The 17,954-nt window shown below is 41.8% G+C and overlaps 1 protein-coding gene across 2 annotated transcripts; it reads left to right on the top strand.

The window, feature by feature from the left end:
- Positions 1–404: 404 nt before the first annotated feature.
- Positions 405–14,223, top strand: tubgcp3 (tubulin gamma complex component 3). Of its 2 annotated transcripts, none has more exons than XM_011619152.2 (23): positions 405–616; positions 1,409–1,516; positions 2,385–2,452; positions 2,550–2,627; positions 2,769–2,971; positions 4,361–4,542; positions 4,651–4,763; positions 6,772–6,897; positions 6,983–7,051; positions 7,174–7,306; positions 7,551–7,717; positions 8,242–8,352; positions 8,431–8,539; positions 9,200–9,389; positions 9,465–9,600; positions 9,679–9,747; positions 9,817–9,952; positions 10,154–10,242; positions 10,657–10,788; positions 10,864–11,004; positions 11,083–11,199; positions 11,276–11,370; positions 11,525–14,223. In XM_011619152.2, exons 1-23 carry the CDS (start codon positions 541–543, stop codon positions 11,589–11,591), a joined length of 2,715 nt encoding a protein of 904 aa, XP_011617454.1. In that variant the 5' UTR covers positions 405–540; the 3' UTR covers positions 11,592–14,223. The 2 variants fall into 2 exon arrangements, with proteins under 2 accessions (XP_011617454.1, XP_029696481.1); XM_029840621.1 differs by having other exon boundaries at positions 6,769–6,897.
- The last annotated feature ends 3,731 nt before the right edge of the window (positions 14,224–17,954 follow it).

Raw genomic sequence — 17,954 nt, 5'->3', positions numbered from 1 at the left:
TAAATAGATAGATAGATAGATAGATAGATAGATAGATAGATAGATAGATAGATAGATAGATAGATAGATAGATTTTAGAATAATCTAAAATTGATTATTGATATTTTTGATTATTGTCCCCTATTTCATTACTTAGTGCTGTTGCACTATAGCTAGTATCATTTATCATTTTATTTGTCATTATTGATTTATTTTTATCCAAGTACTGTATTAAAAATGAAAGGAAATTAATTGTTGGCTGAGATTACAATTTGCTTAGGCTGTCATTCTTGATGTTGTTTTATTTAATTTGTGCATTTATTTATTTTATTGTAGTTCCAGAATAATCCGCATATTTTTGTGCTTTTTGTGTTCGTTTTAAATTTGGTCCTACTTTTATTTTCCCGAGGCAATACTTCCGGTTGCACCCTTGCGTCATGCTAACTTGTTTTAACTTGTGAAAATGGCGTTCTTGGTGGTGGAAAACTGGAGTTAGTTAAAATCGCACATTGCTATTATACTTAGCAACTGGGAGACGTAGTTAAGAGAAGCCACGGCGATATGGCAACCCTGGATCAAAAATCTCCAAATGTGCTTCTACAGAGCCTCTGCTGCAGGATTACCGGGAAAAGTGAAGGTAGCAACAATTAGCACTAGCATGGGAAACGTCAAAGCTAGTCCCATTCAAAATTTCCCAACTTAATGGTATTTACTTCTCACTCCTAACTGTACACGTAATTATCAGCTCACAAATGACAATGATGATTACTTCTCATCGCCTGGACAATTGGTCTCTTTTTCGTGGAACAAGTAGCGACAATATCGATAAATATCAAAGTTTCCCTCAATGTTCTTCTGGTTGAACCACAAAGTGTTTCGGACATACGCCGAGTTAAAAAGATCGATGGATTTGCTTTGTAAATATATCTGGGTGGTGAGCAATTGCTCGAAAGACTCGTTAATGTGAACAGTAACAGTGTGCTTAGTCTGATTTCCATCAGAAGCTAGGTCTGCCTAATGTAGCTGTAAGTCAGTGGCTCCGTTAACTGCTGCACATCGCTTTAAGGCGTCTCTTTAACGTAATACGATGCCACTTCATAAGATTTCCAACAGTTTTTCCACATTTCTAGATGCAAGGGGCTTCCAGCCACTTAGTTGATCGACTGCTTAACGCTGTTTGTTGCATGAGCTTATTGCATGCTAGCTGCAGGCCCCTGTTGGATGCGCACACCTCCGAGGATGGGGAGCATCTTTATGAAGAAAAATGCTCTATATGCTCCATTGATGGTAGCCTTGACCCAGTATTAATGATTTCAAGCTTTAGGAGACGTGCTAGCTAGCATTGATTTTTTTCTCTGTGGTGCCCACCAGACACTCAATCCTAATTGCAGCATCTTTTCCCTTCTTTATTGGTGATTTCTCCCTTAAGCCGAGGTTGCCCATCAGTTTCAGTATGCAGTCAGAGTCATTGGCAGCAACTACGCTCCCACCATCGAACGTGATGAGTTCCTGGTGTCAGAGAAGATAAAGAAAGAGCGTAAGTATGCTACCAGTCATTTGACAGCTTCCTGGACACTTCAGTCATCCTTTTACGTTCCTCATCCTGGCAGTTGAATTTTCTTTATTACGTCTTCAGTGATAGTTTATGCAATGTAATAAAAGTATCAACATCATCAACAGCCATGCAATCTTTGAGGAAAGAAACAATCCACGTTAAGATCCTTTAACACATCATTGTCAGGATGTTGTATCTTTTTGGTAGATATTTCTTTCTTTTTCAATTTTACATCAGTGTTGAAATTTCTGATTAATTTCAATACAGTGTCCTGCTCCTTTTTTAGGCACAGGACTAATCGCTGCTTCAAACCCTTTTTATTAACATGATAAAATAGTGTCATGCTGGGTTCTCTTCTGCTCAGTGTGTGTACGGTACCTGATGTATTTAGTCTTCCCAAACATTAAAACTAGCTGCTAGGTGGCCCCAGTGTAAACAATTTTAAAGTCAAAGCCTTTTTGGAGGCTCAAACAAAAGTATTTACTGTAAATATTATCAAAATGGAATATTATATATGAATAACTTGTAGTAACCAACTGTGGAAGTTACGATTTATTTGTTTTCTGTTCCCTTTAAACCAGTGCTGAAGCACTCTGAAGCTTAAGAGATCACTTTTCCAAGCCAAAACATGAATGGAGCCTTTTTGTCTTCTTCCTGATAGGATGACAGGCTTCTTTGTTGTACAGAACAGTGGCGGCACAGATTTATGCCGCTGTTTAAATCCATAAATGGGCTCTTTGATGAAACTTTTATATTATGAAGTAACGCAATCTCTACACAGCCTGCACGCTGTGTAAAATAAAGCTCTGATTTTCATTGTCCGAATCATGACGGCTTCTGTTTTTTGCAGTGATGAAACAGAGAAGAGAACCAGACGCAGCTCTGTTCTCTGAGCTGCATAGGAAGCTTCAGACACAGGTGGGTCATATAGAGCAATCATGTTATTTAGGAAGTTCAGTGTTAATGTAGATTAAGTTCCTCAGGCTTTGAGCTGATCGTATTATCTATTTGACAGAGTGTTCTGAAGCATCGCTGGTCTGTTCTGTACTTGCTGCTGAGCCTTGCTGAAGACCCCCGCAAGCCATCAGGCAGGGTAAAGACTACACACGATCTGGACTGTAGATCTCAATGCGCAGGGGTCCGACATTAAGGGAGGCTGATATAGGAGTTAGGCATACCCTTAGGATGAGAATCTCTTTTCTCCTCACCTCACAGTGGCCTCTGTCTCCCTCAGGTTGGAAACTATGCCGCACTTTTTTCTCAAGCCCTCCCCAGGGACGCCCACTCCACCCCGTTCTACTGCACGCGGCCTCAGAGCCTAGCGCTGGGCTACAGCGAGAGGACTCTATCAGCCAGCTTGGGTACCAGCGGCATCTCCAGCCTGGGCGTGTACACACTGAATGGACCGACGCCAACACCGCAGTCCCTGCTGGCTGGGTGAGAACAACCCTCACCTGTGAATTATCTTACTGTCAAAGGCATTTATTGATGGCATTTATTAATTTAGGAATGTAAAGACAAACCTACAGTAACGCTGACCATGACTAATGACAGATTTTTCACACGTGTCAGCTGTGTTTAAGATCCTTTACTCTCAGGGGAACGCGTGGGTATTTATTCATCCCATTATCGTCCTCTAAAAACACTGCCTAATGTACGAAGCATCACTTAGCAACAGAGATTGAACTTGTCTCTCGGCTTCAACTTCTGTTACATCTGTTTTATGAGGCACCAGAAGGCCATTTAGTCCCATTAAACCTCATTTATAATTCAGGGGTCCTTCACGTGGAGATGACCACTATTATTGATGTTTGACTCACCTCTTTGTTTGTGTTGCTGCAGGTTCTTCCATTTTCCACAAGTTTAATGACTCAGCGATATTTAGAGTAGTTTTAACTAATAAAAAATATGCACCTTTTACATGATATACATGCTACTTTTCTGTAGAGTTGTCAAGCAATAGGCATCTATAAGACATTGTTCTGTTGAATTTCTGCTCAAAATTTCCCCATTGTGTGACAAATAAAGGTCTTCTTAACATTAAATATGACAAAATACTCTGCTTAAATTAATAGTATACATTAGTTAGGTTTCTGTCATGGTCATTTAGGACCAACATAGGTCCCAAACAGTGCTGTAGGATAACAGGTACAGGAAATAAGTCATTATCAAGATCAAGATCGTTCATATTCTTTGATTCTGACAGGGGCAGATATTGTCAGAAAGTAGCCTCACAAATAGACAAATCTTTTTTTTCTTCCTCGTCTTTTGTCAAATCTTAATTTCAAACTTTTTTTGGAGGAAATTTTACCACCATTGTTTGTTTTATTCTATTGTATTTTTGCACATTTCTGTTGCTTCATTTGGGAATTTCATTGGTTGGATGCACTTGGACTTTTTCTTTATTCATCTCCAGGGGTAAATTCAGTTTTACCTACTATAGCCTGCATTCCCAAAATATCAGTCACATATACAGTACAGACAACATGCACATATAACGGTGAGGACTGCAACCATTGTTGGATACGGACTGATACTGATGAAGAATATCGGCCATGCCTCCTGTTGCGGAGATCAGACTCCTCTTGAGGCTGAGGGTATATGAATGAGGTGATTGTTAAAAGGGTGTGTGATGTGTTAGTTTAGCAAAGAAACATGAATAGTATGTAAGGATTGGTTAGTTTATGCCCCGCTGGAGTAGTAACAGTAGGTGGAGATGACCCGGAGTCCTTTGAGTTTCATAATGGCTGACCTTTTATTGACTGGGATAAATGCCAAGAAATATATTCCTGAAATTGATAGTAAACGCTTCTTTGTGTGTTACAGTCAGCCTCCACAGTCTGCAGCAGCAGCGGTAGCAACAGCAGCGGGCCAGCCGCTCGGCTCTCGGTTGGCCTGGACTCTTCCTACAAATTGCTCTCCTTCCTCGGCTGTGGCTGCACCCACCACGCGGCTGCCCCTGGGGCCTTCACTTGCCTCCATTAAAGTGGTCCGTGCTCGTAGAGAAGGTGGATGAACATCATCAGCGTTATCGTCCAGATTGCATTTCTTTTATGGCTTTTGGAAGAATAGTTACGGTTCCATGTTAATCACTTTTCCATCCCGACCTTCTGCAGGCGAGGTGAGTGAAGCAGCATTGGTGCGCGACATCCTCTACGTCTTCCAGGGAATTGATGGCAAGTTCATCAAGTTGAGCGCCCAGGATAACTGCTACAAAATAGATAGCAAGGTACCTGCTCACATGTATGTCCCTGTAAAGCTTTTAACAGAAATACGAGTTCAATAGGTCATGCACACATTCCCAAGAGTAATATCTGTTCATCATTATCAAACTAGACCTGCCTCTTTAAAAAAGTGTCTGCAGCCAACGTTACTTTAGTTTTTGCCTGTTCTTTGAGAACACAATAGTTATTCTTTGTTACAAGTCACATCACTGTTTCCAGCTTAGACATTTTACAGCATATGATATATCAAGATCATTTTTGGCGATTGGAAAGTTTTGTCAAATCAATAGGAGACTGTTGGACTTGGGCCCACATCAGCATCACTTTTTGTGTTTGAACTGCTTTGTCTTCTTACTCTGCCTTGATATTATTGATTGGAAGATCTCAGGTGGGGCCGCTTCATCAGTCTCCCATTGTTGCTAAACTTAGACTTGTTTCCAGTCAACTGTAATTGTTCTGGAAGAGAAGGAGCTGCTGAGACCAAAGATAAATGTGGAAAGCTCTGAGAATAAAACTTAATCAGGCACTGTGTTATAAAAAATAACAAAGTGGAGTTTTCCATAGCTGAGTTAGCATCTATTGCTGTAGGCGATACAGCCATAAGTAAAAGCAAATCATAAGTAAATAATAAGAGTTACTAAAATGTCTATGGCAAAATAAAGTATCGTGTTAATGAAAATGGGAGGTGTATTTACACGTATGCATTATATTGTGTTTGTATTTTCCCAATTGGATGAAAATGTGCATTTGCAATTATTTCGGATAATGTTGCAATTTGCCATCCCGATATAAAAGAAGGGTGTCATGAGTCCACATGCTTGAATATCAAGGGCTATATTTCTCAACTCGAAACATACAAATATGACCAAAAAATACAAAACCTGAAGTTTGTAGTACTGTTTGAAAAGTTTGAAAATGATGGGTATTACTGCAAATTGCAAATACAGTGACATTGTTGTTTTTGCCAACATTCATGTAAAGCTCTTAAGTACTTTAAGTATTAAAAGAATAAGGGCATTTCTGTGGAGACCTTTCTCCAAGTACAAGTAGAACAATAAGAGAATACAAAATATTAACAAATAAGATTGTGTGAGTGCATGAACAGGGACATTAAAGGGGCTATAACATACAGTAATTTGTACCCTACTGCAACTTTCTCTAAACATGAGTCACTCGATCACACCAAAAGTAATAAAAATGTTACCAAAGAACATTCTATATTAACATTCGATGTTCTTTGATTTTTTTTTTTCTGAGCCAGTTTGGACAGCCAAGGGAAATTTATTTTGTAGCACTTCTTCCTTTTCAGTGGATGTTCTTTGTGACCTACACCAGGTTTGTAAGTGCACTTGGTGAGCCGTAGGCGGCTGGTGTCGATACTGTTGTATGTTCTGATACAAAGGTTTTCTTAGCTTTAGCTGCAAATGGTAAATTACCCAAACCCAGGTTATCTTCTCTCACTGTGGTGCGTTGAGGTTCTGGCTGCTGCTGGTATTTAGAACAACAGCAGCAGTATTTTAAGGAACATCACTGGAACAGGCAACAGTCATGTTTCATGACAGAACGAGTGAACATACTCTAAAAACAAAACACATCATGGCAGCATAAGAGAAAACTACTGTATTACTTAACATCTCAGAGATCACTCGTTCCTTATGGAGCTTATCTCCTCTGTACTCATGTCTTTTGCTTCAAACCCGGGTACAAGGAATGTTGTGGTGTTCAGCAGGTCATTTGTGACTTGATGTTATTCATTTGGGTAGATCGGGATTTCAGTTTTTACTGATTTGATAAGGTCAGTGTGCTCTTGCTCAATAGCTAGTAGGCCCATCCTTGCAAATTTTTAGGTCTAAGGCTCAACATTAATAAAAAAAAACATTGTAAGAACCATAAAACATAAGTTTATTTGACAAAATCTGGACTTCGGGGGAAAAAAATTAAAGTAATTATGTTTCAAGAGTGAATTTATGTGCCTGTTTGTATTTTGTAGTAATGTATGGTTTGGGCCAGCAGGTGGTGCTGTGTAAGTCTCTGAGAGACACCTGCAGCAGATTGGCAGAGCTCGGATGGCTCCACAACAAAGTCAGGAAGTACACTGATGCCAGGAGCCTTGATAGGGCCTTTGGACTCGTCGGGCAGGTGTGTTTTTGTGTGTATGCTTATTGCTTTGTTCTTTCCTTTTTTAACATAAAAGACTTATCAATGTTTTTTCTTCTTTCATAAGAGTTTTTGTGCTTCACTGCATCAAGAGCTGAAAGAGTACTACAGGTTACTGTCTGTCCTCCACTCTCAGGTATGCAGAACCTTTTACTGTCTAGTAACCAGTACCTACAAAACAAGGTGGTGCAGAACTGCAGCATAAAGAAAAATGTATAGTTTCTATTTATTCTGAACTGATTTACTTCTACGCTGCAGCTACAGGTGGAAGATGACCAGGGCATGAACATGTGCACAGAGAGTAGTCTTACTCTCAGAAGGCTTCTGGTTTGGATGTACGACCCCAAAGTCCGACTGAAAACACTGGCTGCACTGGTCGACTTCTGCCAAGGTTGGTTGATGCTCCATTATCAGGTGTGAGGTAGAAGGTGTGGAAACATTCTGACGTAACCAGAACATCTAATTATGAATCACTTTAACTGAAAAAAAAAATTGCAGCTGTGCTATCTTGAGCCATGAATTGTCTTTAATGAAGCATTTCAACAGGTGTACCACAGGGTGTCGCTTACATGGAACGCCACTTTTTTATGGAAATGAATTGCTGAATTGTTTTTCTGCTGGCTTTATGTGGTCAGGACGGAAGGGAGGTGAGCTGGCCTCAGCGGTTCACTCATACGGTAAAACAGGAGACCCACAAATGAGGGCATTGGTTCAGCATATCCTTAGCCTGGTCTCGCACCCCATCATCAACTTCCTGTACAGATGGATTTACGATGGGGAGCTTGAAGATACCTACCATGAGGTAAACACACACACACACACACCTTTAGTCAGCCTTCGATACCATGCAGTGTGACGAAAGCTTAATAAGAGAGTTAGTGGTCATTTCTGGAGCACTGCTCTGACATTTGACCTCAATCAGCAAGAGCATTACTGAGAGGGACAGAAATGAAATAGGATGGCAGAGGCTGCACACCTCAAATGAGGACCAATGAGAGGGGTATAATGGAGAGCCTTGTGATTGATGTTTCTTCTTTACCTTTCTCAACCTTTTCTGCTTCTCTTTGTATTTCTGGAACCATCACGCACCCTTTCTCACTATTGTTGATCTAACTACATCTAATACAACAAAGCCTCGTGCTACAAATAAACAGAACTTCAGATTTCTGAAGAAAAACGAATATCTGTATGTATGTATTTTCTTGAAACGGAGTTTCTGACTTGCTCAGGTTACCTAATGAAATTTGACTTGTTTGTTTAGTGGCTAATATGTACTCTTTAAACCTTCATATCTTCTCTGCGTTTTTGTTTTGTTTCTGTTATTAGTTTTTTGTAGCATCAGATCCCAATGTGAAGGCAGATCGCCTGTGGCACGACAAATACTCCCTCCGGAAGTCAATGATTCCATCATTCTTCACTATGGACCAGGCCCGCAAGGTACACACACACACACCTCCCGTGGACAGTTTTCGCACGCTAAAACGCTAAAGTATGTTCTTCCTCTCTGCCTTCTAGGTTCTACTGATTGGTAAATCCATCAACTTCTTGCACCAGGTTTGCCATGATCGAACACCACCAGGCAAAATCACGCCAGTCTCCAAGTCAGCAGACACACCCAAAGACGGTTTGTGTAACGGTTTTATTTTAGATGCGTGACAGTGGGCATATTTAGAGATGAGTTATAATCAAGAAGCAACAACACCCGTCTGTTGTTTTGATTTGATTTCATTTTTTTTATGGAGCGTAGCAGAAGCTTCACTTTTGTGTCCTTGCATTATTGATATGACTTTGGTGTCTGGCAGTGGTCAACGTTTTACCGTATATGAGCCTTGCCCTCCACACTGTTTGCTCATAGCTATACTTAGCCATGTTCTATCGATTCAGACCGCAGGTCTTAATCAGACCAGTTTGATCTGTAGCTTTTACTGTACCTGCTGAAGGACGTGTGCTCCTTTTTTTGTCCAGCAGGAGAGATTTGCCTGACCAGAAGTGCAGGGTGGTCTAACTCCAGTCAAAACATACTCAAGAAAGAAATGCAATATTCACCGTAGCAATTTGGGAACTCTCACTAATGATTTTGGATTCAAGATTGCAGTGTAGAAAATTATTTATTAACATCGTACAAGCACGTCTGCAGGCCACATGGAATTCACCAACATGGATTGGTTCTATACATTAATGTCAAATTTAACTAAAATGATGAGATATAAATCATTCCATGTCCATAAACGGAATTCATAGATATTATTTCTTATCGCCAGCTCTTTTCTCCACTGTTTTATAGCTGCAGAGCTGCTGTCTGACCTGGAGGGAGCCTTTCAGGAGAAGATTGATGTAGCATACTTTGACACCAGCAAGTACTTGCTGGATGTCCTCAACCGCAACTACCTGCTACTGGAACACCTCCAGGCCATGAGGAGATACCTTCTGCTGGGCCAGGGAGACTTTATCAGGCACCTCATGGACCTGCTCAAGTTAGCAGCGCACAATAACACACTCCTCCAACAACAACAAGAAGCTGGGTGGCTAACGTATGATTTCATTGCCAGGCCTGAGTTGGTGCGTCCTGCCACCACTTTGTACCAGCACAATCTGACTGGAATTTTGGAGACGGCAGTCAGAGCCACAAATGCCCAGTTTGATAATGCAGAGATCCTCAAAAGGCTGGATGTGCGTCTTCTGGAGGTAATGGTATTTGCCTAAGTTACACAGAATGGTGCATAGCTTGTCTTTTAGTAACATTTGTGTCCTGTCGGGCCTCAGGTATCTCCTGGTGATACAGGCTGGGATGTCTTCAGTCTAGATTATCACGTTGATGGCCCCATAGCTACGGTATTGCACAGATTTATATTATTAAAAGTGTTTTCGCTTCATTGCTAGAATTTATTTATTTATTTTTAGGTATTTACAAGGGAGTGTATGAGCCACTACCTGCGGGTGTTTAATTTCCTTTGGAGGGCCAAGAGGATGGAATACACACTGACTGACATCTGGAAAGGACAGATGTGTAATGCCAAGCTTCTCAAAACCATGCCTGGTAGGTTGTGTGTTGTTTTTCAAAGTTTAACAGGGAATGTGGACAAAAACGTGAAGGGACTTCGACGGTATTCTTAGACCTGGTCCTATTGTCAAGCATTTCCATGTAAATTGTGTATGTTTTTGTTTTTATTGCCTTCACTGCATGGCCCGAATCACCCCAGGGTGGTGATTTAATGAAGTTAACCTTTTTTACCTTCAGAACTGTCAGGTGTGCTGCACCAATGTCACGTCCTGGCAGCTGAGATGGTCCACTTCATTCACCAGATGCAGTACTACATCACCTTTGAGGTCAGGCTATAAGTGGCTTCAGTTGCTGCTAAGAGGCTGTAAACCATCAGCAGAAATCCCCGTTATAATTCCAGCAGGGGCGAAGATGCTTCCGCTGTTCATTTCAACTCTAACACCCAGAAATAAATCTCCACCTAACGTCAGCGTCTTTACTCACAGTAAATTGAAAGTTAGACTAATGAGATTAATTCAGATGGTTGATGCTCATATGATTCACGCTTTTATCCTTTAATAAAACCAGTCAATAAAACATTCCAGTGCTCCGATTTAATGTAATCAACTAAAGCTATGAGTTCTAGGAAAAGGATATTGACTGCGATGGGGGTGGCGCCACGTCCCTCTCAGAGATGGACCGCACTCACTGCCTGCTGTTTGATTTTTATTTATAAGGCCAATGTCCTTTGCTGCGTGTAGGTTTTAGAATGCTCCTGGGACGAGCTCTGGAACAAAGTGCAGCGGGCTCAGGATCTTGACCACATCATCGCTGCTCATGATGTGTTCCTGGACAGCATCATCTCCAGATGCCTGCTGGACAATAACAGCAGGGTAGAATTCCCATTGGGTCAAACTTACTGAACAACTCGAGGATTGACAGTTTTCTGATTCTCTTCCTCTCTTCAGTCTCTTTTAAACCAGTTAAGGGCAATATTTGACCAGATCATTGAGTTCCAGAGCGCCCAGGACTCCCTGTACCGCTCAGCCCTGGAGGAACTCTCCCTCCGCCTGCAGTATGAAAAAGGGAAGCAACAGAGAGAAGAGGAGGTAGGATGGCCAAGTGCTGCGGTCAGTTCAAAGAGTTTGGACTGTAAATGTGTTTCTAAATCGGAGTGTCTGATTCAGGGTCAGTGGGGAGTGACGGCCGAGCAGGAAGCCGAGGAGAAAAAAAGGATCCAGGAGTTCCAGGACACAATCCCGAAGATGCGGTCCCAGCTCCGCATCCTGGCCCACCTATATCAGGTGGGGTCTCCACGAGCAGCTGCCCACCATCTGCCACATCGTTCCTCTTGCTCACTAGTTTATTTTTTTCTGGCAGAGCATCGTGCAGCATTTCCTGGTGTTGCTGATGACCAGTTCGGATGAGAGCCTCCGGTTCCTGAGCTTCAGGCTGGACTTTACTGAACATTACAGGTGCGCCCTGTCATTATTCTGCCTGAAATTGGGCTATAATTCCACCATGTGTGCCACTGTGATGGAAAGGCTGAATCCATGACACATTATGGCATATTATTACAACATTCAAGAGAGTTTGGGTTATAAAGACTACATCCTCTCTCACCCTCAGAGCCAGAGAGCCCAGGCTCCGAGCCTCGCTGGGGGCCACCCGGGGCCGACGCCTGTCCAACATCTGACACCACACGGCGGCAGTGGCGGCACAAGACGCTTCCGGGTCACAGAGGCCGGCCGTTGATGTTCGTGCACTTCCTGCCTGGGTGATGCCATGTCTTGGAGGGTTCCTCTTGCACTGGTATTGCCACGGACACAATCGCCAAGCGATGACGTCACAGCTGAAATAGCTCCGGGATCAAAAACTGCAGGAAGTTGAACTTTGTCCGCTGGCCGTAAAGGAAATACAACAAGATGTGTGTGACCGTGTGAGCTGTGGATACATTTGGGAGAACAGTGTCAAACTGAGTGTGGCGTGGCAAAAACTGAGTCACACCAAACCCATACACCGCACGCCCGATTGACAAGGGACGCATTTCTTGGATCAGTATGGTTGTCAGGTTAATCACTTAATGTATGTATAGTTCATTGCAAAAGTGTACGTATGTATATACAGTATATATACATCAGTCAACTTCTGTATGCTTTATATTTTCCCGTCCCATCAATACTCGTCCAGTGTTCTTTTTTTCTCTTTTTTTTCAAATTTTGTATCTATATCTGAGTTCAAAATCAGATGTTTTGTTCATTTTTTTTATACATTTACTCCATAAAGACATCTAACTTTTCAGGGTGGGGCACAACAGTCCTGATACTCAGAACACAGACTTTTAAACTCCAAATGCATCATGAATCGCCCCTTTTGTTGCCACTTTTGTGTACGCCTTGTGTTAATATTTGATAGTTGTGGATTTTAATAGTTTTGGAGCCTTTACATGGGTGAGATCTGGCTTCACTCGGACTATCAGTCAGCTGGTATAAAGAATGTTTCCTTCTGCATTCGTGTTGAGTTTAGATTTTCTACTTCCGTGTCTGTTATGACTATATTCAGACTGTCGATGCCTCTCAAGTTTCACCTGATGTTCAAAAATGAAGCCAAAATGCTCAGTGGAGGCTTCGTTCACTTCCTGACTGTGTCCATCCAGTTCTCCCAACTTCCCATAGCAATAGATAGCCAAATAAAACAAGTGATCAATTAGAGATTTTTATTTTAGCTGAAATCCTGAGTCTGAAGAGGTTCGTTAGTTTTATTCTAACCTACCTCTAGAGGGCGTCTGTACTATTTTGGCTTCATTTTTGGAGGGCTTTCATTCATACCAGCACTAAAAAGAACTACCTAATATGAAGAAAACTACTTTGGGTGGAAAAAAGAGGGGAGGGGGGGCGTTGTGGGATCCTTGAGTGATTTAGGTGTCATTTTGTAGGGAGCTGTTGGCAACATCCACAATCGGAAGACAGTAGGGAAAAGAAGAATCCTGACAACCACATCAACCTCACAACCTGTCACTGCATTAAAATGGCAACGACAAGTCTCGAATGTTTCCTCACTTTTATACAAAAATGTGTATAGTTCTAATATATTTGATTTGATTTGAATAATTTATTCACTTAAGCCCAGTTGCTTATTTTTTCATACTACACCGACATGTCGAAGAAACCAGGGTTGACATGATGTTACTGAGGAGGTACAAGAGTTTGGGTCCAAATTTTCATTGAAAGTTGCGTCAAATCGTTTTTAGAAACCTATGGGAATTAGTTCAGAGAAGGAAATGTTTTATCTTCACTTAAGATGGAGACACAAGAATGTAAATGACTGAAGTTTCACTTCTGAGCTCAGCTGCTGATGTTAAAACATGTACCAGTAATGACGCTTCATTTTTAAAGTTACATCAATCTTCAAATGCGGGATTATTAACTGTAGCTTTTAATGTTACTCTATGAGGCCGACCCCCAAATTTCATGTTGTAAATGTGTGTGAGTTGAGTCAGAAGCACCTCGATAAAAATGTGCAGTGGTTTTCTGCTGGCTGTTTTTTTGGTTTGATTTTTTTTTTTTTTCTATTCTCAATAAAATCAAATGCTGTTTGTGAATATTGGACCTGAAACCTTTTGCCTGCCAGCCACTTCGCTGCCTGGTTCGTTTGACAAAGAAAACGCTTAAATACAACAGTTGTCACCCAATATTTCAAAACAAAGTGGAGAAAAATGACTAAAAAAAACCTTTGACATTGTGTTAGAGGATTTTTCTACCTTAAGAGGTTCGATACATATATAAATTCAGTCAAATGCTATTTTTAATCATGATTAATCTCTTCTTTTTTCCCCTGAGTCTTTTTGCTAAAACTATCAAACTATTTGCTCAAACTATGAAAGCAGCATCCGAATGTTTCCCAAAAAAGTTGGGCTGAAACAATTCATATGAACTTATTTAGGGTTTCTTTTTAAAAGCATTTATTTCTTCTGTTAAGGCAAATCAGGGAAATAAAACACCATTTAGATTGTCTTTTAAAGCAACATGTTAAATAAAAGTGAAGTTACATTGACGGTAGATTTGAAACTGTCTTTAGTACTGTCGCTCTGGCTGTCGCTCTTTTATGAACCCTTCAGCCAACAGGAGGAACTCCTTTGAGCTTCCTCAGACCAGAACTCAATTACACGTTCAATCGCTTCCAGCTAATCGGTTGCCACTCATTACTACTAAATAATTACTGTAGATCATTAAGTGTGTAATAAATGACTGCCTTCTAATCACTGATGGATTCCTACATGAGGTTGTGTCATGGTTTAACGATAATTAAAAGAAATGTCCAACCTTTTTTTCCTGTTTACACTCATTCATATTTCATGTTTTGTTCTATTTCCGATACACTTTTTAGTTGTGTGATTTAAAAGGACCCAACGTGGCCACTAGATGGAAGAAGAGCCTCATCTTTTATTTTCTCAAACCGTCCCGGACACAAATAAAATGTTGATCATTCACGTTCTTGGATTTTTATGCGTAATCATCGGATTAGGTAAACAACAGCTACCTGAAATTCTTATTTGATTCTGAACTGGAGAGTGACAAATTGATGAAATAACGACACAAATCACATATTCCCTGAATGATAAATTAGGTCCAATAATGAAATCTATCACTGACTCACTTTTCATATTATTTTTGAACACCGGTCGAATCACCTGAATTTGCTAGGTAGTTTGATTTCTCATATTTGGGCCCATTCATGGTAAAGAGAAACTGAGATGTCAGACATGTTTTTCCCCTCTCTGAACAGATTTTTCTCAACAGAAATAGTTCTGGACTGTTGACCTTTACGATGAACAATACTTGCCTGACATACTCAACTGGCATCGGTTCATTCAGCCTGTGTCAGTGATCCGGAGTGTTCAGCCTCCACTTATTCTCTGACTGGTAATTCTACAGTAGTAGCACCATTCCTGTCTTCCCTCTTTGCTTTTGTGCATTGAACCTTCACTAATAATGAAGAAATAGATCCAGCTGCCACCTCCGACGGCTGCTTCTGCATCTTCGCCTGCCTCAGGGCTCGTGATAACAGCGAGAGAAAGACTGACTCCCACATCGCCTGATCTCTTTTAATTTTACTAAAAGCACGTGGAGTGAAACTCCAAAGTCTTGAAATGTCTTTTCCAAGATGGACAAAGACCCCAGAGCTGTAAAATTTGCACAGACAACTCTGTTGGTGAAGGTAATGAAACATTTGTGTTTGAAAATGACTGTTCTGGTTGTCTCTGGACAGCTCACTCCAGTCGGCCAGTCTTCGCCCTTGTTTCCCAGAAGGTTATGAGTTCCAGAAGAAACATCTGGGTGTGATGGAACAGCAAAGATGAAGAAACATCTGGGTGTGATGGAACAGCAAAGATGAAGAAACATCTGGGTGTGATGGAACAGCAAAGATGAAGAAACATCTGGGTGTGATGGAACAGCAAAGATGAGACAAACATAGAGAAAATGTCAATCTCAACTCACGGAAATTCAGATGTACGTTCACAGCAACTGGACAGAAGGTTGAACAACTAACTAATAATCGCATGATGTGTGTGTGTGTGTGTGTGGGGGGGGGGTGCTAACTATGAGGTCTTGGGAGGAGGCCAGAAGATTTTCCCCCAGAAGATCCCAGAGATGGTAAAATGATAACCAGAGGACTTTTATTGACACCCACAACTATTTTCTTTCCCCTTCTGAGCTGCATTTTCCCTTCAGGTTGGTTTCTAACTAAATCATGTCCTCAATTTTATTCCTAAATGATTTGTTTCACGCTTGTTGTCAGGGGTGATCTGAAAGTGGTTCACTCAGGAGTCACACTTCCACAGAATCGCGTTGAAAACACATTCCAATTCCCACGGCAGGGACGACAACAGCCACGACGCGTGCAGCCTGATCCGCCACGCTAACGCACCAACGCCACTGGCAGAATATCCAGGCAGCGTGTTGGTCCTCCTGCTGTTCCACATTACCGAAAAAGATGGTTCACTTCCTCCCCTGCACGACCTTCTGACTGTTTTTAAGGTGAGGCAGACAAAGAACAAGTGGTGTGTGTGTGTGTGGTGGGTGCAGACAGGAATAGACAGCTGACATTTAATGGCATTTCTGGCAGCCAGAGTATTTCAGGAAGTCTTATCAAACTGAATTTTTGTTTCTCCGTGTGTGTAGTTTCATGACACACAAAGCACAAATAACGCGAGGAGAAGGAGGAGGTCCTGATATCTGCTCTTCAGAGGCTGAATCTGTGTCCAGGACCTGCATCTCCTTTTGTTCCCGTTTTCCTTTAACAAGAGTCTTGAGGGGAGCTGGGAGGCATTAATTGGACATTTGCATTTGTCCAATTTTAATGAGGCTAATTAGGCCAGTGGATCTTCCACCAATTTTAGCCTGGAAACCAAACAAGGTGTGGATAATAATCCCCCCTCATCTGACCCCGAATTTTCAGCGTTTTGAAGTGGTTTCCCTCAGGATTGGGTTTTTTTGTGTGTGATTTTCTGTTTTTGTCTGTTCTGTGACTTTAATGATTTGTTTCCTTCCTCACTGCCGGCTTTTGACGAGAGACAATGTTCACCTTCCTCATTGTGTCCCACCTGTGTGTTGCTCTCGTCACCCTCGTCACCCTCGTCCATATAAACTGCATTCCTCCTTGTGTGTCACATGCAGCTCAGCAACCTCTATAGAAAAGTGGCCAGAGTCCGTTCCAGTATGTGGTACAGGTGTATGTGCAGGTGACCAACATCCCTTGACACATCCCAACATGCCAAAGTCGCCAATAAAAAGTAGGAAATCCTGATAATTCATCAGAATCTGCTCTGTTAGTCGTGGGGCCTCATCTATTTTAGGGTTTTGTCCAGCTCTGTCCTCATGTCCTGTCACGTGTCTCACCTCTGTAGTCGTCGCATCTGTCTCTGTCAGCGTAAACGCAATTGAAACAACAAAATTGGAATGACTAATTCGCGTCCAGACGGGAACAAGAAATCTAGTTTGCAGAGGGTTCTGCGCTGGATGCGCAGTTGTATCTTATGTTTGCAAAAGGAGATGAGGAATGAGTCACAGCAGCATTATTCATCTCAGAACGGAGCTTTTAAACCACGTTGTGTCTGCGTTTGGCAACATTTATGCCATTTAGACTGAGGCCTGCTTGGTCGTGCTTGAGGTGTTAACACAGGGACAAGCTGAGGACGACTGAGAGGGGACATAGCGCTTCATAGTTCAGGGTCAATCAACGGTATTGGCTTCCATTTTTAAAGAGCGGAACCAAAAGTGCCCATATTGGTCGCTGCTAAATATGTGGCCTGACACACGTCAGTAGCCTCAGCAGAGTCATTTCTCAGTGAAATAAAGAAGTGAATAAAGTTTGGGGACCAGATTCAAAATGAAGCGCATGCGTGAACACAGCGTGACTCACAAGCAGTATATTAAACACGCTCTCAGGAGAGCAGGGAACCAAAAGGTTGACATATATAAAGAGCAACAGCGGATCTGCCTCCAGATTCTACTCACACCTGATCATCCTACACTTTACAAGGTGGAGCAGACCTCCGCACATCTGCTCAGACACCTCCAGATGTTGCTCACCACGTAACCTGACTCTGACCTCTAACGCCAAACTGCGGATAATCATGAATTGGGGTTAAAATCCCAAAATATTTATAGCCGGTACAAGGTGGCGCCTTCATCTGTGGTAATGTCACCTATGGCAGGCAGCAGGACACGGCAAGCTGCTGTTTCTTTACAGATATTTATTCAGTTTAATGGATTGATGGACACATTAAAGGACGAGCAGAGAATAGTTTATTAGCACACTTGCATTCATGCGCATGCACAAGAGTTTTGCCGTCAGTCAAGAGGCCTGGTGGGAAAAGCTGTCTGCAGGCTGGAAATGCCACCATCTTCTTTATTGACAGAAGAACCGGGAGAGAGAGAGAGCGTGAGAGAGATGGGGAAGTCTTCATTTATCTTTCTCCTTATGTTGGTGTAAAAACACGCTGAGAATTTCTGGTTTGTTTTGTCTCATTCGAATTTGACGCCATTACTGATCATCG

The sequence above is a fragment of the Takifugu rubripes genome, chromosome 8, assembly GCF_901000725.2.
Source record: "Takifugu rubripes chromosome 8, fTakRub1.2, whole genome shotgun sequence".
In the NCBI taxonomy this organism is placed as follows: domain Eukaryota; kingdom Metazoa; phylum Chordata; class Actinopteri; order Tetraodontiformes; family Tetraodontidae; genus Takifugu; species Takifugu rubripes.
The sequence above is the reverse complement of the archived record's forward strand: the minus strand, read 5'-3'. Positions and strand labels throughout refer to the sequence as shown.

Coding starts and splice junctions, on each gene's coding strand:
- tubgcp3 (XM_029840621.1), top strand. CDS start 541: ATGGCAACCCTGGATCAAAAATCTCCAAATGTGCTTCTACAGAGCCTC. Junction 2,453..2,549: donor ATAGGAAGCTTCAGACACAG/GTGGGTCATATA, acceptor TCTATTTGACAG/AGTGTTCTGAAGCATCGCTG. Junction 11,005..11,082: donor AGCAACAGAGAGAAGAGGAG/GTAGGATGGCCA, acceptor TGTCTGATTCAG/GGTCAGTGGGGAGTGACGGC.